The 24,820-nt window shown below is 42.2% G+C and overlaps 1 protein-coding gene and 1 pseudogene across 4 annotated transcripts in view; one reads left to right on the forward strand and one right to left on the reverse strand.

Annotated features, from left to right (window-relative positions):
• The window catches only part of Unc79 (unc-79 subunit of NALCN channel complex), a 243,576-nt gene that overhangs the window by 18,814 nt on the left and 199,942 nt on the right, over positions 1-24,820 (forward strand). For all 4 annotated transcript variants that reach the window (XM_076551291.1, XM_016009187.3, XM_076551293.1 and 1 more), the window contains exon 2: positions 22,209-22,329. In XM_076551291.1, coding sequence (XP_076407406.1) covers positions 22,209-22,329 — 121 coding nt within the window. The remainder of the gene's footprint in view (positions 1-22,208; positions 22,330-24,820) is intronic.
• LOC102916977 (ferritin heavy chain pseudogene) lies at positions 291-5,148 on the reverse strand (annotated as a pseudogene).

Genomic DNA, 24,820 nt, shown 5'->3' on the forward strand with positions numbered 1-24,820 from the left:
ACTTCCCTTACAATGTGCAGAGCAGCTTTAAGGCCACATGTTTCCTTGTAAGTCCCATTTTAAGCGTATCCTATCATCCTATCGAGTTTTGCTTGGTTTGACAGCATCTGGCTGACTTTGAACATGAACTATGAGGCTGTCCTTATGCCTTAGGCTCCTGAACAATGAGATTACAGGTGCGTGCCACCATGCCGGCCCACAAATTTTCATAGCTTATGTTTTCATTATTGTTTGGTTCAAAATATTCTCTAACATTTCTGGTTTGTTTATTTACCTATTTTTTTGGGGGGGGGTACCAGAATTCTTTATTTGAAGAAATGGTACAAATTAAAGAACTTAAGCGGATGTTTTGGTGCGACTTTTAGAAAAGATAAAGGCAGCCCGACATGCATGCATGGCCTCAGTGACCAGTAAAGTCACTTGTGGCTTTGGGGAAGTCAGCTTAGCCCTCATCACTGTGTTCCAGGGTGTGCTTGTCAAAGAGATAGTCTGCCAGGCCAGCTTCAGGGGCTCCCATCTTGCGGAGGTTGGTCACGTGGTCACCCAGTTCCTTGATGGATTTCACCTGCTCGTTCAGATAAGGGGTCTCAATGAAGTCACACAAGTGAGGGTCATTTTTGTCAGTAGCCAGTTTGTGCAGTTCCAGTAGTGACTGACTCACACTCTTCTCAAAGTGCAGCGCACACTCCATCGCATTCAGCCGGTTCTCCCAGTCATCACGGTCTGGTTTCTTGATACCCTGCAGGAAGATTCGGCCACCTCGTTGGTTCTGTAGCTTCATCATTTTCTCAGCATGCTCCCTCTCCTCGTGAGATTGGCGGAGAAAATATTTGGCAAAGTTCCTCAGAGCTACATCATCCCGGTCGAAGTAGCAAGACGTAGACAGATAGACGCAGGTTGATCTGGCGGTTGATGGCAGCCTCTGAGTCCTGGTGGTAGTTCTGGAGCACTTGCGAGGGAGACATGGTGGTTATGGCAGCGGCTGGGCGAGGCGCGGTGGCGACGCTGGAGCGGCGGCGGGGCGACAAAGTTGCAAAGGGTTCTGGATCGGAGCAGCTGGTTGGGGTCGGAAGGGTCGAGCGCCAGGTTCCGTTCAAGCACTGTTGAAGCAGGAAACCGCGGCGACTCTGGGCGAGAACGTCTTTATTTACCTATTTTTGAGCCCGAGGTTTCTTTAGTGGTTAGCTTAATTTCAAATATTTGGGATTTTCCCAGTTACTCCATTATTTTTTATTTCTAACATAATTATACTCTGACACAGAGAACATATTTTGTGTGCTTTGACACTTTCTCACTTTTAAAGTGACTTGTTTTATGATCCCAAATGTGGTCTGTGTTGATAAACATTCCTTATATAATTGAAGATAATGCATTTTGCAATTGAGTGATACGTTAAATTCTTTTTTTTTTTTTTTTTTTGGTTTTTCGAGAAGGGTTTCTATGTGTAATTTTGGTGCCTTTCCTTGATCTCACTTTATAGACCAGGCTGGCCTCGAACTCACAGAGATCCGCCTGGCTCTGCCTCCCCAGTGCTGGGATTAAAGGCATGCACCACCACCGCCCGGCAAATTCTTCCATATTTTTAATGAATTTTGCCTTGCTTCCCTAATCAATTATTGGTTAAAGTGTGTTGCAATCTTTACATATGTTTATGTGATTTATTTTTTCTTTAAACCTATCAGTGTTTGTTTTGTGTGTTTGAAGCTGTGTTATTGGGTTCATAGGCATGTGATATTTTCCCGTTCATGTCTCTTTCACTATTACAAAGCCTGTGCTTTGCCTGTTAATATGTTTTGTCTTCATAACTGCTTTGTAGGATATTGATATTGTCACTACGGCCTGCTTTTGCTTATTGTTTGTGTGATATATTTTTCCATCCATTTCTTTTCAATATTCCAGACTTTCCTATTAGAAAAAGTAGTTTTAATTGCTGAGACCCTCTCTCCCTCCCTCCCTCCCTCCCTCCCTCCCTCCCTCCCTCCCTCCCTCCCTCCCTCCCTCCCTCGTTTTCTTTCTTTTCAACTTTTCCTTCTTGCCCTGGAGATTCAAATTTCTACCTGATCTCATTTCTTATTTGCCCAACAAACTGCTTTGACTTTTTTTTTTTGGTAGTATAGGTCTGCTTGTGACCAAATATCTTAACTTCTTTTTATCTGAAGAGATCTTTATTTTGCTCTTAATCTTCTATAATAGTTTTTTTCCCCCCGAATATGGCATTCTGATCTAGCAGTTTTTTTTTCAATAGAGATGCTATTCTAGCTGGCCATCATGGTCGCAGAGGGGATCAGCATTGCCTGGTGCACGTTTATGGAGTTGATGTAAAATGGTTTTCATCTTGGGGCTTTCAACACCTCAATCTTTGTTTTTACTGGTGTGGGGACCACGTGGCTCCCACTGGAATGGGCTCACAATGTGTTTACTCTTGTGTGTTATTGTGTCTGCAAATTTCTGTCTTTCGGTAAATTTGGGAAGTCTTGATGACTAGTGCGTCAGATGCCTCTGCGCATTGTTTCTGTTTGTCCCTCTGATACTCTCCTTGCACATACATCCCGTTCTTCGGTATTATCCAGCAGGCCTCGCAAGTTCTTCACCCCCACCCCCGAATCTTTCCCCTATTTTCATCTAGGATACTTTCTATTAATCATCCCTCTGTTTTGTGTGTTCAACTGCTGAGCCCATCTGGTGATTTTTTTTTTTAGGCCCCAATATACAGAGTTAATTTTTTTAGAAGCTCTAGAATTTTGATCTCGTTTTTCTTTTATTTACTTTTTAAAAGTGATTTTTTTTTTTTGAATTTTACTTACCGTTGTTGTTTCTGTGTGAGTGGGTGCATGGAGATCAGAGGACAACTTTCGAGACCTGGTTCTCTCTTGTTGCCAGCCCTGAGAGCTTGCCTGCCCAGCCACCTTGCTAGCGTGCTTTTGTTAAGCTTTTCTGTGGAGACTTCCCATCTCTCAGATGAGAGTTTTATGCATTGAAAGCATGTTTTATTTCATCTAGGACAGGACAGGTGTAGAGATTGAACTGAAGTCTGTGTTTCACTTTTGACGGTTGTTCCCTTTCAGGCTTGAACTAGACTGACTTTCTTTTCCTATGTCGTTATCCTGCTTCTTTGTTCAGTTATTTTAAAGCATTTGCTGGATCTCATGAATAATAAGTTGTGAAGACTTTGGGTTTTCTTATTTCCTGCAGATGAATGTTGTTGATTTTAGTAGGTCGTATATTCAGTTGGGATTGAGTTGCAATCCCTCCGCTCCTTTCCCCATCTTCCTCTCCATCCTTTTTTATTTTATTTTATTTTCTCTTGAGGCAGGGTCTTACTCTGGAATCCAGGCTGCTCCAAAACTCATTCTGAAGCCCAGGCTGTCCTTGAACTCATGACACTTGTCCTGCCTCAGCCTCCAAAGTGCTGGTGTGAGCCACCAAACTCTGCTTGAACGGCACTCTCCTGTTCTCTCAGCAGCTTCCTACTCTGCTCAGGTCAGGTCCTGGTTTCTAGCTGAGCTACCCTCAGCCCGCTTTGCAGAGGTCAGCAACAGAGGTAGAGGTCCAGGGCTGGAGGCTGCCTCTCTGGCTTTCCCCTTCTACCGTTCTGCCACTTGTTTTAGCGTTTACAGTTTGCCAGCGTTCTTTCTCTAATTCTCAAGTCCAGGGAGATTGTGAGTTTGTCTGTCTGCCCACACAGTGTAGACTGACTCCAGGTCAGCGCCAGGAGATGGGCACTGACTAGCCTATCTCCTTCTCCCAAACTCCTTGGCAACTTTGGCCCACTGTTCTGCTGCTTTCTCATTTGTGTGAGTTTTCATTCATTCATTCATTCATTCATTCATTCATTCATTCATTCATTCATTCATTCATTCATTCATTCATCCATCCATCCATCCATCCATCCATCCATCCATCCATCCATCCATCCATCCATCCATCCATCCATCCATCTATCTATCTATCTATCTATCTATCTATCTATCTATCTATCTATTTATTTATTGTGGGGAGAGGTGGGCTCATTGGTAGAGATATAGATGGTCATAACCAGAAGCCACTTTGCTTCTTTTTAATTTTTAAGAATTTCTGGGGTAGGTGGGATATCTCAGTGGGTAAAGACACACCCAGAGCAAACTTGGTGTTCAATCTCTGGAACACACAGAAGTGGGAGGAGAGAGCCAACTCCACAGAGTTGTCCTCTGACCTCCACACGGATGCTCTGGTGTGTGTGCCTGGAGACACACCACACCACACCACACACACACACACACACACACACACACACACACACACACACACACCCCAATAATAAATGAAATAAAAGGAATTTCTCTTTTCCTTGCTTTGTTTTTTTGAGCACTGTCCCTGGTGTTTTTTAGTCTTATGTTTTGACTGATGGAGTTTTCAGTAGTGAAATATTTATTTTTCTCTTCAAGGTTTTTCACTCTTCCATCTCTCTTTTATTTGGTCACCTGATTTAGAATTTTAATAACATAGATCTAGCAGTTTTCTTAATTATTTGGGGCTTGTTTTGAAATATTAGATTGTGTTTTAGTTTTTTTAATCTGCTTAATGGATATACCTCCACTGCTCCCTTGCTTTTAATTATTGGTTTTTGAGTTGGTGAAACTAATATGTATAACATAAAATTAAAAAATATATTGTGGAATGTTTAATGGAGCTACTTAGCATATGTATTACCTCACACCTTTTTTCCCCTATGAAATAGTAATCCTCTTCATGAAGGTATATGGAATTTTATTTTTTATGATTTCCTAATTTTTTATTGTTTATACATATTAATGTATGGGACTTTCTGTTTCTCATTTTTAGGTTAAATAAGTGTTCCTACAATTTCAGGAGGAGAGATTTTTTGTTTCCTTTTAAAAAATGTAAAATTATTCTTAATTTTGTGTATACCTGTATCTCTGTGTGGTTTTGTAAACGCAAATGCAGGTGCCCTCTGAGGCTAGGGGCAATGGGTTCCCCTGGAGCGGCCTGACATGGGCACTGGGACCTGAATTCAGGTCCTATGGAGGAGCAGCACACACTCTTAGCCGCCGAGCCACCTCTCCAGCCACTTTTGTAGACTTTTGCCCGTGTCTCTCCGAGTTTTCTTTTCTGCTTATTTCTGCCTGTGCTTCCTTTTTCCTGCGTCATTACACCTCTCCACCTGCGTCTGCTCCCAGGGACTTGCCCTCTGTGCGGAGCTGGATTCTGCGGGTGGGTTTCGGCTTGCTAGTGCGGGGATTGGGAGTCTGCCCCTTGGCGTTGACCTCTTACCACCTGAGGAACCATTCTTTGCCTGACTGCTCTTTTCAGATCAGCCAACCGCATTTTTCAGTGGTACCTGTTGACCGTTTGGGAGGGTTCCTGTACTGAGGTCCGTTAACCTCTTTTTTGTGTCTTCCTACGTGAATGTTGATGCCATACACACGTGTAGCTGTCAGCAGATTACCTTACCCCGTGTATTTGGTTTTGGGGATGCACTCTTTCCTGCTTTGGTGCACTCTATCACTGGTCTTGGCTGTTCTTACCTTCACTGGTCTTCCTGGTTTTAATGGAAGACTTCGGGTTGAAACCCTGGTGCGGCTGCCAGGGCCCTCTTCTCAGAGCTCGTATCCTCTGGCATATTTAAATGGACTTTCTGGATGCTCAAATGTCTTCTCTGGTGTTTAATACTTTTTCTTGACTAAACAGCCGTTGTCTTTAGAACTAGATTTGTGCCTAATCACTCACTCCTGTTTCTGGGTCCAAAGGGAGCCACAATAGCCCTTCATTCTTTAATAAAAGAATGATTCACCAATCTGGTTAATGCAGGAGCCACTTGTATTATTGTGTCTTCCTTACACCACCAGGTCTAGCTTAAATTGATCAATATAGGTTTGAGGAACACATACTTGGGATGAAATGGTAAAGAGACGCCCGGGAACAAGGAACAGGATGATTAGAAAATGGTGTTAATGGTGAGTGAGGACAAAGTCGTAGGTAGGTTCCCAGAAGGGACAGAGATGTTGTCTTCTCATCTGGGTGCTGTGTGGGGACGTATGTGCTCATAACTGTATGCTCTCTCTCATATTACAGAGATATATGATTGTAGTCTCTGGGACACGGTCTGAATTCATCTTTGAGAGCCCCTCCTTGAGAAGTAACTAAGCAAGCCAGGAACAAGTTTTAAAGCGAGATCACCCTGCTCGGGGCTTTGCAGTGCTCTGGTATGGGAGAGGTGCTTTGTGCTTTTTCTTTAAGCCCAAACAGAGTTACCTCTAGCTCTTAGAAGTAGCTCAAAATAGAACACTTCTGTGGGGTAAATGAGTGTCCTTAGCTGTTTGAGGACATTGTGGAAGAGGGTAGGAACTTCACTGACCTAAGAACAACTGAAAATCAGGGCCATGCTTGCCCAGTCAGTCAGTCTCTCTTAGGTTAAAAACACAGTATATCAGGTATGGGGGACTCTTAGTGATGACAGTTTTTGTCAGTCTTTTCTTAGCTATAGTCCTCTGACCTTGACTGGTGGCCACCCATACCTTTCTCAGGAGAAAGGATACATCCACAAATGTCCAAACACATATGGTCTTGCTTTGCAATTTGCCTGAATATATACTTCTGCTCTGGTGATAACTTGTTGCCAGGACTCCGAATGCATTGTTTCCTTCTTGTTTTGCTTGCAGTACTGCTTTTGAAGGGCCCGAAGCCATTTCATCTTGCATCTTTCTTAAGCAATGTAAAAGTTTGAGAAATATCTAAATGCACGCAGAATCTTTTCTCTGTCTCTAGTTTCTGACATCGTGTAGTGATATATACTGTTTGTCTACTTTTGTGTGTTGTATTGGGTCCCTTAAAAATTGTTTATTATTGGGCCAGGTGGTGGTGATGTACACCTTTAATCCCAGCACTTGGGAGTCAGAGTCAGGCAGATCTCTGTGAGTTCGAGGCCAGCCTGGTCTACAGAGTGAGATCCAGGACAGGTACCAAAGCTACACAGAGAAACCCTGTCTCAAAAAACAAACAAACAAAAAATTGTTTATTATTATTGTGCATGCGTGTGTGTGTGTGTGTGTGTGTGTGTGTGTGTGTGTGTGTGTGTGAACGTGGTGTGAGTGGGGGCACATGTGTGACAGTCACAGGACTGCTCTGTGTGGTCAGTTCTCTCCTTCCACTTTTACCCAAGTAAAAGTCCTAAGGATTCAACTTGAGTTCCCTGGCTCCGGTGGTAAGTGCCTTTATCTGCTGAGCCATCTTGCTAGTCTGTGATGGGCCCTTTCCACCTGCCTTTACCTGAACATTTCTTCATTTCATTTAATGGCTTTACCTCCTCTGGTATAGTGTGCCTTTCCTGGTATTTTCTGCTCTAATTTCAACCCTCCTGGATCTGTCATTTCTCCCTCATTTTGTGCCTTTTTCTTTTTGCTGTACTCTGGGGAAACCTTTTTCAACTGTGTCTTTTGTCCTTTCTGTTGATTATTTCTGAAATTATGTTTTAATATTCAATAGCCCTATTTTCTTGTCATTCTGTGTGTATTACTTTTGGAAAGCTCATCAATATTTTATTTGTAATCAGAGTGCCCTTTGTGATATTTATAACAGTCTTTAAATTTTTGTTTATTTTATGTGTATGGATGTTTTGCCTACATGTATGTATGTGTACCACGTATATGTCTGGTGCCCACAGAGGCCAGAAGAAGGTGTCAGATCCCTGGAACTGGAGTTACAGACAGTGGGAACCACCATGTGGTTGTTAGGAATTGAACTCAGGTCCTCCAGAAGAGCAGACAGTGCTCTTAACCTCTGAGTCATCTCTTCAGCCCCTTATAATAGTTTTTACATTTTATTTTTATTTATTTATTTGTTTGTATTTGTGCACATGTGTGCATGCATGTGTGAGCAGTCGTGTGCTCAGGGGGTGCACTCACCTATGTAGGTTGGTGTAGAGGTGAGAGTCTAACTTCAGATTGTTTCTATATTGCTCTCTGTTGTGTTCTTTGAGGTAGCATCTCATGGACCCTAGAGCTTGTCATTTTTGTTTAGACTGCTTGGTCAGTAAGTTCTAGAGATCTACTTGTCTCAGCCTCCTAATCCCAAGCATTGGGGTTATAGGCTTGCAATACCAATCCAGGCTTTTAGATGAGTGCTTAGGATCTGAAGTCAGGTCCTCACACTTGTGTGGCAAGCACTTTACCCATGTAAATATCTCCCCAGCCCCTATAATATATATTATAACACACACACACACACACACACACACACACACACACACACACACACACACGGTTTTCTTCTTCTACTTAAGTTTCTGTTCCTCAAGGTAATTTTCTGTCCTTTCCTCTCTGCCTTACATGTTAGAGGCTTTCTCTAGGTGGCTGCCAGTGGTGTGTACTGCTGACTACTCAGATTTAGGGTGGATCAAGATGTTGACATAGCAGGCCGGTGGACCATATACCAGGGAATCCCTTGGTGTCATTGTGTTTAGGTCTTTCTTCTTTGATTGGTTGGATTTGCAGGAGGAGGAGCAAAAGCAGTCCTCCAACGTCCAGTCTGAAGGATGAGGCCATTGGTGCTGAGGAACAAGAGTTGGCTTAGCGCTGTGGTCAGCATTCACAGTTCACTTAGTGTGCAGAACACTTTGGATTTTGTAGGTTTACCCACCCTCAGAGGTCTGTGGTCTCCATTAGAGTCCTCAGATGCCTGCTTTTTCTAGACGGTGAACTTCAGATCTGCTGGGTTGGGAGAGGTGTCCTTCAAGAGACGTTAAGTACAGGAGACAATTTAGGGTTCCAATTACTCTTAACAGTTTTCTACCGTATCTTTAAAAAATGTTGCCTGGCCCCCTGTTCTTTTCCCTCATCTCTAGTTTTCTAGCTCTCCACTGCAGCCAGTGTGTGCCTTAGTGAATTCTGAACTGCACATTTGCTCTTCCTCATTTTCACCGAGGCTGCCCTGGGATCCAACTTCCTCTGCCTTGCCAAATCACATGCTTCCTACCTTTCGGCTTTTGAGCTCCCCAAATTCTGTTGTTTTGTGTCACCTCCCTCCTTTTCTCTTTCTTATATTAAAAAAAAAAATCCTTACATTGCATTGGAGTGACCTTCCAGTGAGCATGATAGATGACGTCTTCAGGTTGCCATCTTAATTCAGGACATTCTTCTCCTGCTCGGGTCTGGTGTCATCTCGTCTTCTAAGGCTTACTTAAATATCATCTTTTCAGAGAGTCTGTCTCAAAGTCACTCTGTGTAAAAGAGATGCCTTAGCTTTGTCTTTATTCCCTGTGTTAGTCCTTCATACATTTCTTTGTAGATCTTTAAAACTCTGTCTTGTTTTTTTTTTCACCTTTTGTTCTTTTCTGTCTGCTTATGAGGTTGAAGGTGAGAGCTATCTTATGTACTGTTGAACCTTAATAAACATTTGCTCCCTGACTAATAGAACAAAGTGTATGTGGATCGCATGTATTTTCAAAACTGAGAACAATTTCTTCAGTTTTCTTATCTGTTAAAAAATAAGATTGGAGGAATAAAGCCAAGGCCTGCCTCATAGAATTGTCTTGAAATTTATAAGAGTCAAAAGGGCAAAGTGCTCCTGACAATTGTGTGGAACATGGGGATGCTACAGAAATGCTAGTTATGTTTTTTTAAACACTCTTAAAAACAGTCCTCAATGAGCTGAGCTCTTCTGTTTAATTGGTGTTCAATTTTGATAGAGTGAAAGAGAATTTCCCTACGTGATGGTGTGAATTACTCCTGAGTGTTGTATGCCCCAAATCGTGGCACATCTGAATTTTAACTCCACGTTGATCATAGCATGCCACTTGGACTTTGGCACTGTTGTAGAAGACAGCATGCTTCCACGTGAAAGTGGGATTCCGAATATTCCCAGTGGTTGTCCACGTGGCCAGCTATTCAAGGACAATGGTGGCAGCAGTTAGTTTTCTTATTTAGACAATCTTGGGAGAGCTTGTCTTTTTAGGGGGCAAAGCTGTTTTTCAGCATCATGATTTTCCTTTGAAGATGAACAATACTGAAGGGAGGTCTTCATTTCTTTTCTATACTGGGGAAGTCAAGGCAGTTCGGAGCTTGAAGCAGCTGGTTACAGTGTGTCCACGCCAGCTAGATCTATATTTGTGAATTTGTGTTGTTATGGGTAGACCAGTAGTGCTCTTGTCCTTTCTTCCACGAAACTTCAAGTATGGTATTTAGGTGTCTTGTCACATCAGTTAGGAAGTACAGCTGTTGAGTCACGTGATGCTTTGGAAGGTGCTTAATAACTGGGGTTCAGATTCTTCCAGTGGAAATTTTTGATCTGAGGTGGCTGCCTAGTTCACTTTTAAACCAAGCGTCCATAACTAGTCCTTGCATTAGCTAGGACAGGGCTCTTGCCTTCCAGCACTCCCTGACAGCCAACCCTCTGCTTGACGAAAATGCACCTCCTGTATCGTCTCTCCACCACACCACGAGGTGAATCAGACTCACAGGGTTCTTCGTTCAAGCTCTCGTGGCCAGCAGAGCTCTGGAACTGACTTAGCAACCTTGAACAAGTGACCCCGCCCTCCTTAATTGCAAGTGCCTCATTTCCAGCAAGTGAAATGTCTCTGTGTTTATTTTTTTTTTCCAGATAGGAGGTTAAGTCTTGCTAATTCACGCGTGAAAGCTCACTGAGTGATTTTTATGCAGCCGCATACTTTTAATGAGCTAAAGATGTGCAATGGACCACAGCTAGTTCCAGTGTCTCTTCCTAGATGGCGTAACAGAAAGTGGCTCTGTTGTTTACCTCTCATGGGACCTCAGAGCGACTTACCAAGCCTCTCTCAACTGCAGTTTTCTCACCGGAAATGTGGGAGCAATATAGCTATTATTTTCATGTTGACTGGCATTCTGCAGTGCACATTAGAATTGAGAATCACCATTGTGCTTTTCTGTGACCTTCTAGAGGACGGGGGATTATGTATCAGTAGTTGTTGCTTTGTTAGTATCCTGAAGTCCTTAGTTAATGAATGGATAAGAGCACTTAGCTCTTTTACTTTTGTGCTTAATTTGTTGTGTGATATCTAAATTTCCCTAAAACTTCCAATGTATTTTTTTAACAACTTAAATGCTCAAAACCTAACCAAATAGTGTATGTGGAAGTATTTTGAAGAATGTAAATAATTAAACAAATGTGATGTTTTAATAATGATCATGATGGTGGTGACGATGATGCAGTTCTTCCACGAGGAACGGGGATGTTCTCTGTTGACCTTTCTTGTCTGCTGAAAATGCCAGGTAAAAGTTTGCCACTTGGAACTTCAGTTGACTAAAGAAGTGTTTGGAAGGGCTCAATGAGGTGGTACACGGCATCTGACATCTGTGGACAGCTTTGGCTCTCTGCCTGTGTGTTTCCTTTGCCGCTACCCTTCGGTTGTATCTTCTGTGAGGTTTGGCTTTCTGTGGGGATGACCTTCCTCAAGGGAGGCATGACATTCTTTGATCAAGGGTTTGCAGAGAGCCCTGCGTATCCACCAGAGCCCTCAAACAATGCTTTGTTGCTTTGTCCCCCTACATTTTAGTTTCTGAATATCTTCATTATTAGCTACGCTTGTGCATTATCTTCCATTTAAAGGACAAACAGAACAGGGAAGGGGAAGAGAAAACCATCTGTAGTAGCTAATTAGGATCGTAGCTTTTTTTTTTTTTTTTTTTTTTACTATGTGCCGGTCCTTGCGCTGCATGTCGATATATGCAACCCTGTGAGATAAAAAACTATTGTCCTCGTTTTATAGACTAGGGAATTAAGACCAAGTGAAGTTGATTGCTTTGCCTGTGTTCTCACAGATAGTAAGTACATAGGGAGCCAGAATTCAAGCAAAGCCAGGGATCTTGTTGCTTTCCTCATCACCGTACCAAAACATCTGACAGTGGCAACTCAAGGGAGGGGGTGTTTATTTTGGTGTCTGGCTTCAAAAGAACCACGGAGCATCATGGTGGGGAAGGCAATGTGAATGGTTTGGCTGTGGGCAGCCAGACTGCACAGTGAAGGCTTGTCACGGGGCCTCGGACTGGAGGGCTGAGAGTGCAGGACAGGAATCAGGGGCGTGCAGCATCTTCCAAAGCCTGCCTGTGGTGTCACATCTCCACCAGCCAGGGTCTCCTTCCTAAGGGCTGCTGCAGCATGCGGACCAAGTGTTCAAATGATGAGCTTGGAGTTGGTGCATGCAGAAGTGGAAGGATTGGTGCAGGTTTGTGGCCAGCCTGGTCTACATAGTAGGTACCGGGACAACCAGGTGGCATAGTGAAACCTATTGCAAACAAACAAATAAAGGAATGAACAAAACCCAAAGCAAAACAGAGCCTGGGGAGGGACATTCAAACCATAGCATTTTGCCCTGGTCACTATTAGGCTCATGTAAAATGCATTCAGTGACAACTTCAGACGTCCACCTAGCCTGCACAGTTCCAAACTGTTTAAAAGGCCAGACTCAAAGCAAATTCTTATCTGTGAGTCACTGTAAAAACAAACAAATAAAAAACCCAAACACAAATGACACACTTCCAAGTATCTAACAGCATAGAGTAAACATTGCATTCTTGTTTCAAAAGGAAGAGACAGGAGCATAACTGGGGAGTGTTGGATTAATGCAATACTGGAGCCCCACAGGACAAACAGAGTTGCAGCCTTGAGGCTGCATATCCAGCATGTGAGGCCTGTGGTGCACTGATGTGCAGTGCAGTGGGCTGGGGTAGCGCTGGCCCTGCAGCCCTGACATCAGCAGCACGCATGGATGGTCTCTTGGGCTCATGTCACTCCCCATTATTTCAGCCAGATTGTGTCCATGCCCACAGATAGTGATGGAATTAGGGGCCCTGAGAAGAAGGTGATACAAGGGATCCTTACGATGAAGAGTAGGAAGGGGAGGCGAGGGAAGCCTTAGTTGCATCCGAGATCTAAATCTAGTTCATGAAAGGACCATAAACTTTGAACTGCTTTGTCGTACTGAGTTGTACGTTACATCCACTCATTCATTCAACAAATAATTCATTCAGCACCAGGCACTTATTATATACTGAGTGTACAAGATTAAAAGAGATGCTTCTGATAGTCCAGTGTGGAGACAGCTGTTGAGTTATTGGCAATATCATGGAGTGATAAGTAGCACAGAGAATCCAGGGGCTGTGAACATTCAGAAGAACTGCAGCGAAGGTGGCGTATGCCGGGGATGGCTAGCTGTCCACAGGAGACACGATTAGACCTGAAAGTTGAGGAATCTTTGGAGACCAGGCAGAGAAATAGGGATTGCATTTCTGAACAAAACCATGTTTCAGTAAGACCGTCAGTTAGGGTCTCTCAAGTTAGAATGGTTGGGGTGTGGCACAGAGGGAAAGCACAGAAGAGGAAGCTTGACTGGGAGGCAGGGAATTATTCTTCCAGAGCTTCATATGTTAACTTAATCTCAATGAACAGAAAAACATTTGAATTCTGGAAAGATTGCTGTGGATGTCACATTGAAAAAGGATCCGAGTGCAACCAGCCTGATTATTATGGCAATTCATCTCAGAAAGGGTTGTGCAAAATTTAATTCAGGCGATGTTGTGAGGAAGAAGAAAATAGATCTTGAGAGATGATTTCTTGTTAGAGCCAATAAGACTACCAAATAATCCCATTTCTATTAATGCAAAAAGAGTGAATAAAGACAGATAGTCGGTGGTAATTAAGGAGGACATCCAACTCTATAACCCATGCTTGACCAAGAGAAAAATAAGATACCAGGCATGATTGTTGCTTAAACCACTGTGGTGAGTGGCTATAGGTATCCAATTTGAGAAATATGTGCAGATACTTTTTTCTCATGTCTATCATTTCTTTTAAAAATGTTTTACACTTATTTGTTCATTTACTTTAGTGTGTCTTTCTGTGTATGTGCACATGTGTGTACCATGGTACACGTGTGGAAGCCAGAGGATAGCTCTGTAGAGTTGGTTCTGTTCCTTCTTTCCACCTTGATAAGGATTCTGGGGATTGAACACAAGTCTCCAGGCTTGTTGGCAAGTGACATTAACCCCTTAGACATTTTGTCAGCCACATGTCTATTATTCCTTAAGTATTAAGCTGATAAGAAGATAGTTTAAAAGGGGACCATGCCAAATCCATCAGTGAGTTTACATAGTACGAGAAGAAACTGATTAAAATTAAGGTGGAATTAGAACACAGATTATCAGGTCTACCGCATTAATAACAAACATTTGCAAAACATGTACTGGAAATGCTGTTTTAATTCTCACTTGGTAAAAACCAAACACAATGAAGCAAGAACCCCGAGAGTCAAGGTACTAACTGGCTTGCCTGTCTTCATACACAGCTGTAAGTGGGAACCCATAGTCCATCTAGGGCTCTCTGCAAAGCATCACAAAAACTCCAGGACACTCAGCCTGTTAGAACCAGAATGGCCAGTCAGAAAAAAAGAAGAGTGAGTATTCAAATATAATAAAGAACTTACAAAACCTTTGAAATATGTATCAAGAGAGTTCTTTTTTTAGGTTCCATTGGAACAAAGGAAGGAAATTAACCATGGAAAAGAATACTGCATTCTTTATGTAATTTACATAATAAATTGTATATGGAAATACTTTACACAACTAATAGCAGAATTTTTAAAGAATTTAGAGTATATATAGGACACAGGGTAGTTGACACTTTTGGTTTTCTAGTCTTTCCAGCTACTCCTATTGCTGGCCATCTGCCATGCATCCAGCATCATGATCTATTCTGAGGGATTTTCAATGAAAAGACAGGTCTATCTTCAAGGGCCTCAAGGTGTTAGGGAAAATGGATTTGCAAACATGAAACTAATTGGAGCCATATAGATTCGCTTGCAATTACTGGTATATGCATGTAATGAAGCGAGTCTATTTAAAAAGCAGATAGCAGCACTCTGCATGCTTAGAAAGGAAGTAATTGATAATGTCTAGAGCCAATTAGAAGGCTCCAGGAATGATGGGAAGAGACTTAAGATCTGATGATGTGGTCTTGACGTAGGTCCTGAAGGATGGAAGTAATTTGATTTTTCAAGGAAAAAGACAGACTAGTGAAGTAAATATATTTATTTTTGTGTTTCTAAGAAATATATTGAAAATTTAGTCTAATAGTTCATCTACTTGCTACCACGTTCTTTAGTGAGATATTGCAAACAATAGGACTAGAGAAGTATTCTTTCCTGCTGCATCCCTGTGGCTGAATGTAATGAAAGCACTAAAAGCAATTAGAGAACAGTGTGGTCTGGGGAGAAGCATGGCTTCCAGTCAGTTAAATGACCAGTTCTGCTGTGCACCAGCTGTGTCTAAGGGCAGATCACTACTTTTGTGGTTTAGTAAACTGTAAATTCGAAATGATACAACACAAAAACTTCTGCAAGATTTAAAAATTAAAACACACATGATTGTGGGTGCTCAGTGGTATTATTATTCATGCTAACGATGTGTACTATCTTTTGGAAGAATGGTTTATCAAGTATCCTAAAAAGCTTTACTTGCTCTTTTTAAAGAGCTTGTTTTTGTTTCAATTTTTTTTTGATCCAGTGTCTCATGTAGCCTAGGGTGGCCACAAACTTCCTATTTAGGATGACCCTATGTGTACAGGGGTTTTGCCTGCATGTATGTTTGTGCACCACTTGTGTGCTTGGTGCCTGTAGAGGCCTGCAGAGAGTGTTGGATCCCCTGGGACTGGAGTTACAGATGGTTGTGAGCTGCTTTGTGGGGGCTGGGAATTGAACCTGGATCCTCTGGAAGAGTAGCCAGTGCTCTTAACTGTTGAGCCATCCTTCCAGCCCTGATCTTGAACTCTTGATTCTACTGTTTGCACCTCTCAAGTGCCTGAATTACAGGTACACACTACCACATCTGACTTCCCCAAATCATTACAAAGAATTTCATATTTGTGTAGTTCCTCACTGAAAATTTATCCTAAGGAAATAAAAAGACGTGGTCAGATATCAAGGAGCATTCTTTGCATCATTAGAGATTTATTTTATTTTAAAATTATGTGTAAATGTGTATGCCATGTGTGTGTAGGTACCTGAGGAGGCCAGAGGAGGGCATCATATGCCTTGGACCTGTAATTAGAGGCAAGCTGCCTGATGTGGATTCAGGGAATGCAACTCAGGTCCTTTGTAAGAGCAGTATTGGCTCTTATCCACTGAGCCATCTCTCCAGCTCCTTTGTTGCATTACACAAAACAGTGGAACCACCCCAAACCTTACAAACACCAATAGATGACTGGTGAAATAAATTATGATGTAGAAATCTACTTCTGATGATGGATGGGGAAAATGAATTCTGAAATGATATATGTCTATGTATATATGATGTTTAGCTATGCAGAAAAATTTTTCAAGAAGGCTAAGACACTAAAATGTCATGTATGATTGAACCTCAATCTTTACATGATTTTTATATCCTTCATTGTGCTTATCTAATTTTTGGTTTTTACTTTTTTGATAGCCTATATCATTAAAAATTTGAAAATAGTATTGGATCACTTTAAACATATTCAGTGACATAGGAGCTTGTTTAAGGTTAAAGAGCAGATTTTAAACCTGTGTGTTATATGATCCTAGTTTTGTTGGATCACTTTTATGTCTGTGGCTGAATTTTTCTTTTGTGTTCTGTCTCTGAAGATGTAATGAAGTGTCCAAGAAGTAAAGTAGTAGGGAGCAGAGGTTGGATAGTGTATGTGCAAATGAAAACTGGTACCTTCTGTGTGTGACGAACATCTCACAGTCGTTTTGGCTTTCATTCATTTTCCTCTTGCTTTGGCAGTTGGCTTTGGGGGTGTAAGGACACAACGTTTAATGGCTGAGAACAGCCACCATCTTGCTGACCACCTCTTCATTTCACTCTTTACTTGGAACTCAGCATAGTCAGCTCTTGCCAGGGCCTGGGCCTCTGCAGTGGTGAACAAGTGACAGGGTGCTTGGAGCATGTCCGTTTGGAAGAGGTAGTGAATGCTATTGGAACAAATATACAATTGCAAATTGTGTTTGCCATGGGGAGAAACCCCTGAAATAGTCTATTATCTAGAGAAAAATGGGAGCATGGATCAAGGAGTCGGTTCAGATGAGGATGTTGTCAAAGGCCTCTATGAGCAAGTGGCATGGAAAGCCACCTAGGAGGTCCAAGTTGACATTCGTCACACAGAATGTGGAGGGGCAAGAACTGAAGGAAGAGGGTGAGCACATAAAAGGTTTTCATACAAAAAGAAACAGAGTTGCATGACAAACTGAGCAAGAGCAACTAGTGTGGCTGTCGGGTACAAGATCAGGCTGGAAGAGTGTGGGAAGAAGGTTGGAGTTTACTCAAAGAGTATTAGGCCACAGAGGATTATGCAAAGCATCTTAAAAGGCCTCTTAGGCTGCTCCAAGGAGAAAGAAGTGGGGTGTGGTAAGAGAGAATCCGGAAGGTGAGCTGCGAGTATTTTGAGTCCATCTGGAGATGGTGGCAAGTCATGCCATCGATGGGGAAGAAAGAAGATGCTTAGGAGGTGGATTTTGTTGGTTGTGTTTCTAGGAGATAGCGATGGATCAGGATAGAGGCAGACAGTATGAGGATGCTGCTCATCCTTTGTGTGAACTTGGTAGATTGCACAGATGGCACAAGGTTTTATTTGGGGATGGGCGGGTGGGGGAGGGTTATTTAGCACTGGATGTGTTTACTGAGGTCCATGTGAGATTCCTCTGTGAAAAAATTGAGATGAGGTCTATTATTCAAGTGACATAAGCACCTGCAATGCAGATGTGGATTTCAGAACGTCTGGCTCATGGGTAGTACTGGCAGCCATATGCGAAGATGGGATTGCCCAGGGAAAGGATGTTGAGAGAAACAAAGGGAGTCAGTGTGAGCCCTGATAAATTCCAACATTCTAGTAGCCTGGGCAAAACACTCAAAGAGGGATATATCTCAAAGATATATCCCAAGGGAAGAGGGTTTAAATGAAACCTGGGAGCAATGGACTGACTATTGGGAAGAGCTGGAAGGGACAGTAATGAGATGGGTGACTGGGAAGTGTCTTTGGATGTGGTAGTCAGGATGCTGTAGAGGGAGATGGTTGTCAGAAAGCCAGATTCAGTGCAGGGAGAGAGACTAAGAAGCGGGGGGGGGGGGGAGGCAGAGACAGAGATACGTGGAGAGAGAGAGAGAGAGAGAGAGAGAGAGAGAGAGAGAGAGAGAGAGAGAGAGAGGAGACTGTATCTATAACTCTTAATAATCTAAGTTCTGAAGGCAGAAGCCAGTAGCTGGAGGGAGTGGAGCAGGAAGATTAGGGGAAGGAATTTAGTTTGTTTGTTTCCCTCCGACAAAGGAGATTCTTGTTAATGAGAGTGACTTAATAGACTTAATAAAGAGGGAGACATTACCGACGCTGGAGGGACAGCTGGCGGATGGTGGGCTGTGGTGGAACGTGGTATTTGGTAGCAGGAGGAAAGAGACACAAGTCGGCTTTTGTTGTCTACTGCAAGTGACTATGTGCTAGATACTGTGCTAAGTGACTGCAAAATGGCTCACTGATGGAAGCCTCTCCATTTTACAGATGAGAGACTCGAGCTTTAATAGAGACGGATAGCCGAGGTCTTAATTCAGAGCTCATACCTTTCTTTCTCTTACTTAGCGACTTTCCTGTGTGATGGTGTATTAGTTTTCTCCAGCTTCCATAAACCATCACAGATGGAGCTGCTAAAACAACAGACATTTATTTTCTCACAGTTCTGAAGACTTCCAGTTCAAGATCAAGGTGTTGGCAGATTTGGTTTCTCCTGAGGCCTCTTTCCTTGCCTCGCAGATGGCCACTTTCTCACTTGTCCTCACTCAGCCTTTCCTCTGTGCTCCTGCATTCCTGATGTCTTTTGCATGTCCTGATCTTTTCTTACAAGGACACGAGGAAGATTGGACTAGGAGGCACATTGCTGTAACGGCTTCATTTGAACTTGGTCACCTCTTTTAACGGCCTTATCTCTTGGTGTATTCACTTTTTGAGGTGAGGGTTTCAATTATGAATTTTGGGGAACGCAATTTATGACAGATGACTTCTCATGGTATAAAGCTAGGAGAGGTCGTCAAGAACATTCTAAAGATGTAACTAGAATAGGAGAGAGTGGGAGATTGCTAGACATATGTAGTCCTAAGGTCAGTCATGTCTGGAAATGATCACAAGCATCCAGTCTGCCGGTTATCTGAATAGCTTGATACATGTGTGGAGTAAAGAGTAAGACTTCTGTGCTTCAGTGAGGTGCTTGGTCCTCCTGGGCTCCTGGGCCAGCCAAAGCATCATCTTCTGTGTACAAGGTTGAAGTGCCAATGAGCTTTACTCATATTTTCAGCAGAATTACATGTTACTATTTGTTGGTTATTTTCTTTCCTCCTCCTTCTCCTCTTCATCTTCTTTTTCTAAATGTATGGGTGTTTTGCCTAAATGTGTGTAAGTATACCATGTGTGCACCTAATGCTTATGGAGGCCAGAAGAGGGCATCAGATCCCCTGGAACTGGAGTTACAGATGGTTGTGAGCTGCTGTGAGGGTGCTGGGAATCAAACCTGGGTCCTCTGGAACCATCAATTGCTGAGCCATCTCTCCAGCCCCGTGATTATTTTCAAGTAGTTGAAATGAAGAGAATTAAATCTATGAGGGTTGAAATTTTGTTGGTTCCCCAATATAGAAAGCAGTGTGAGCATTTTCCAACCTGTTCTTTAAACTGTCCTTCATGATTGTGCGTGCAATCTTCTTGACCCTTTTCTTTCTTCCTTTCTTCCTTCCACCTTCAGTCACTGGTAACTTTCTGAGTATTTACTAGGTGCCTGGGATCCAAGAATAAAGAATCCATAAGTACTATATATATGTGTTTTACACACACACACACACACACACACACACACACACACACACACACACACACACACACACAGCCAAGTACTAAAGCTATTATTAAAGTATTAACTCATTGTTCACTTAAATCTTTTGACTGTGTTGGGTACCCACTTAGTATTAGGGAGCGTCTTTAAGATTGTTGGGATGGAAACATTAGTGAGATGCTTCCCAACAAATTCCCACCTTGATGTGGAAAAATAAACAGGTAAGTGAACAGAGGTAACACTACGAGAATCTGTCAACCATACAAAGACCATACAAAGATCTAAAGTAGTGTCTGCTTTCCCATGCAAGTTTGGAAACTCATTGAAAGGAGCTGTTACTGCATTTTAATGAAAGTTACTATAAAAAGTAATCCATTCATCTCATAAACATGTTTGAATGCTTGCAATCATTGTGTAATGATGGTTTTAAAGCTCTTGAATTATGAGCAAGTCATTGAGTTGGGGGATCTTTGACTTTTCTCCTCATTTCAGCTTGTCCAAACTCTGTACTATGATCAACTTCCTTCTTAGGTAGTAGAATGAGGAATGATATTCCTGAAATTCTCCATATAGACCTGCTGAGTGTTCAAAGTTGAGAAAAGTCACAGTAATAAAACATCATTGTGATAGTACATGAGAGAAAGTATAAGTTGGCCTGGCATGTATCTCAGATATTTGGAACTTAAAACCATACATTATTGTGAGTGTTTCTTGTAATGTCATTATAAAAATTATGATGAGTGACAGGTCAAAGACATTTGGAAGAAAATGAATTCTGTTGATTATATAATTGATATATTTTTCAGGAATTACCTATTTATAGTTTAATCTCAGAAAAATTGTTTATAACCAAATACCATGGGTTAAATGAAACAGTGGGTATTAAAGTTATTGCTGTCTATGGAGATGATGTGTTGTAGAAGCCCAAGGCCATCTATCTGCAATGTAAACTTGTTTCTTTGGGAGAATGCCCAGAAGCAGAAAGGAGAAAAGACAAGTCCAATAAATGGAACATGTAGACTTTAGAATAGTGATTAGCCCAACTACTGCTGACAATTGCTCTGATGTTGCATAACGAACATTTACTGTGTGCATGCTGGCTCAGTCTCAGAACTGTGTTCTCGAGTGTGTCATGGTGAACAGAGCACTGGATCACGAGTCAGGAGAACTAATCAATAGCCGAGTTCTACCACTTTCTGCCCGTGGGCCTCATTTTTTTCCCATCTTTAAAATGAGTGGTTATGAGTAAAGGGCTCTAAGATTCTCCATGTTCTGATACTTTCTTGTTCTGTGGTTCTCCATCCCACACCTGTCAAAAGCATTTTGACTTTCTTTAAGTTGCTTAAGCCGGCGTTTCAGTTAGATCCATCCAGGAGCATATTCCCATTGGCTGTTGGGAACAGCAAAGCCTTGCTTCTCCGGGACTTCCTATGTCTTCTGCTAACTGCTGACAGTGAGCCATACCACCTCAAAGGCTCCCTGGGCAGCCTTAAAGATTGAAAGGACAAACGGACAGTATTGAGAACTCTGTGGAAGAGGAGACCAGAGAGACGTTGATCACCATGGCTCCTTGGGATTTGCAAAGAGGAATGACTAGAGCTGGGCCATTCACTACAGCCAGGTCAAAGGTCAGGTCAGGAATGTGGACAATGCTGGTGACTCCAGGTAGGTGTAGGAGGGTAACTACACGTGTTTGGTCCCTCCTGTCTTGAGACTGGGAAGCCAATCTCAGAAAGCTATCAGGGTGGTTCCTAATTTATGCAATTCTTTGGAAGAAAACTGTGACCTTTATTGTTTGTGTTTTTATCACCACACAATCATTGTATTCTTACTTGATACCCAGTAAACATACTTAACATATTCATACAGTTAAACATTCATTAAACACACTTTCATGATCACTTACTGAGTTAAAGAAAACCCGATTTTAATTGTGATGCCATTATACAATGGACACACTTTTTTTTTTTTCAGGGAATTTTAGAGTTTTGAATTTTCTTCCTTCACATTTACTATAACTTTACAGAGACTTATACTTAGTATTATTGATTACAGGAAGCTAATATGGAGATAATTAGAAAGCAATTAGATTAATGCTTTCCTTAGTGATCGAAAAGAGAATAGACAGTTTGTGTAGGGTTATTAATCCAGATAGGTAAAAATAATATTAATTGTTGAATGCAGTTATAAGACATCAAGTGTTTTGTATTAGTGTTTCTATCATGGAGTTCCACTAAAAATTTATGTGTTTTTAAAAATATGAATTGAATTCTTGTATGTAATTATTTTCTGTATGTTTGATACATATTACAAGAAGGTTCTTCTTTTTCTTCTTCTTTTTTTTCTTTTTGCTTTTATCTAGTTGCTTCCAAGATCCGGTACTTGCAGGACTATCATAATCGAGTTCTCCACAACATTTATCCCGTACCATCAGGAACAGATATCGCCAACACCCTGAAGTACTTTTCCCAAACCTTGTTAAGGTAAGCCTTCAATACCCTGACTTCGAGAGAACTATTAGGTAGTACCGATGAATTTATTGGGACCTAATTTCACACTGAACTAAAAGTCTTGAAAGGCCTTAGTTTGCTAGTGTTCTGTCAGAAGAGTCTGGACTCCCACCCTCTGGGTGTGTCTAACAGATCAGCCCTTAGCTTCCTTGGAAACACGGGCAGCCTGGTTGTGGCCTGCCTCCCCAGTTGAGTGTTCATTTGGGAAATCTACAAATGATTTAAAAAAAAAAAAAGTTGTGTGTTTGACATGAATAGCTCAAGATTAGGAAAGTGAGATTGGAGTCTCTAAAACTGAGAGCAAAGAGCACTTAGAGTCTAAAGAAAATTGAGAGTGACATGGCAAGTTAGGCTTGTTGCTAGCACGCCTGGTTCTCAGATTACTGCAGCAATAGCGGCTGCTTCGATCCAGTGTGTCACAACTGGTATTAAGTTCCATGAGGACAAGAGAGTTACAGCTCAGGCGCTCCTTTTACATTGTTTTTACTACAGGGCAGCGACTTGGGGAGGCATTCCCCTCTACACTCGCCACTAATACAAACAAGCAGAGATTATCGTTTCCCAGCAGTTGTAGCTGTCTTTGACAAATAGAGTTGAAGAATTCAGACTATTTCACTCCCCATTCACCCCAACACTTGGTCTCCTCCTTGCCGCGACCCCTCTTTGAATCTGTCTCTAGACTCACCACCATTTCTGTTATTTAGACAATAGCAAGAGTTCCTTAAATAAGGTATGGGGAGGACATACTTGGGAGTGACTGCGGTGGCCCTGGAGTTTCCAGTGGTCCGACACTTGTGTGCAGGCAGGCTGGCCACTTACAGAGAGGAACACCCTGCACACAGCCAGTCACTGGTCTTCTGCATTGATGTCTAACATTCTTCTTCTTTGGATATTGTCTCATCTTTAGAATCCTTAATATCTCTGTCCTGGTGAGGAGGGATTCTCTTTATCAGATTCGTGATGTCTGTTAGGCTTACACAGTTGGCCTAGGACCCAGGAGCAAGGCATTTCCCCTTTTCAAAGGGCATAGAATAGTTAGCCAGGTTTTCATAGTAATAATCAGGTGACCATGTGAACTGAGGCATCCATTCTTTTAGATTATCCTTTTACCTTTGAGACTGGGGACCCCAAAGGGAAACTCTTTCCCATATTGGAACCCAAAGTGAGGGACGCTTTCCTGGTAGGAAACATTGTCGATTCCACTTGTGAAGAACTGGCAACACCTTTGTTGGCTTCAGCGTGTGGCCGCTCAGGGCTTTGCACTTGTGTCGATAAGTTGAGAAATTTAGGATGCTGTTTTGAGTGGTGTCTGCAAGGCCTGAGGGTTCCGTTTTGATCATTACGATGAGATCGGGAATCTTCATGGTGAAACTGGCCATCAGGTAGTCTATTCTAGTGGCTGTTAGGGGGTGTCAATATCAACGGCTATTAATGGTGACAGTGGCAATAGCTATAGTCACCACAGCAACATTATATTATGATAGCTATATTTCTTTACATCAAGTCTGCTCTAAGCTCTTTAAGTGTGACATTTCCTTTAACCCCTTGTAGTTAGATAAGAGTACTACTGTACACATTCCACAGATGATGAAACTAAGTCACAGAGTGGTTCAATATGTTGCTCAATGTTACATATCTAGTCATTTTGGAGCCATTAGGTCATTGGTGATCTAAATCCACAACACACTGTGACACCCATGCCATGGTGCTGCCCTCTAGTTATTGCCACACAGCAGGGATACCTCTTTTTAATAAACACTTGATTTTGCATTTGGGAATGCTAGCATCGGATACAAAGCCATAGGGTAGTTTGGGCTGTCTGTGAAACCAAGGGAAGAAAGGGAGTGTTAGTGTAGAGATTTTGGCATCCGCTCAGAACTCTTGTTAAACTGAGCTGTGTGGAGGTGATGGGGATGGTACTGCAGTTCCCGGATGTCTCAGTTCCACCTTACACTCAGAGCTGCAGGTGGTAGATCAGCGCAGGGCTGGCAGACTCTGTGCATACCTGCGCAGTACACATGTGGACACAGAAGTGTAGAAAGAATGTGGAGGAATGTAATGTGTCATGGATCGGACTTGAATAGGAATATTTGCAAGTAAACTATTTGGTCTGAACCATATGAATTTTCTATCTTCTCTGTGCCTATTGGAGCTTTTTTTTTTCCATTCACAAAACTGGAAATACAAAACTTTTAACTTTTGTTCTCTATATTGGACTATGTTAGAAGCCCATTTGCAGTTGGCAGCTGCATACATTCCAATCATATTTATATTCCTTCCTCTTAAAAAGCTAGTAGAAAGTTTAAGCCACACGAGATGGACTGTCTTCGGCTTTTTTTTTTTTTTTTTCCGAGACAGGGTTTCTCTGTGTAGCTTTGTGCCTTTCCTGGAACTCACTTGGTAGCCCAGGCTGGCCTCGAACTCACAGAGATCCACCTGCCTCTGCCTCCCGAGTGCTGGGGTT

This window comes from Peromyscus maniculatus, chromosome 14 (assembly GCF_049852395.1).
Source record: "Peromyscus maniculatus bairdii isolate BWxNUB_F1_BW_parent chromosome 14, HU_Pman_BW_mat_3.1, whole genome shotgun sequence".
Taxonomy (NCBI): Eukaryota; Metazoa; Chordata; class Mammalia; order Rodentia; family Cricetidae; genus Peromyscus; species Peromyscus maniculatus.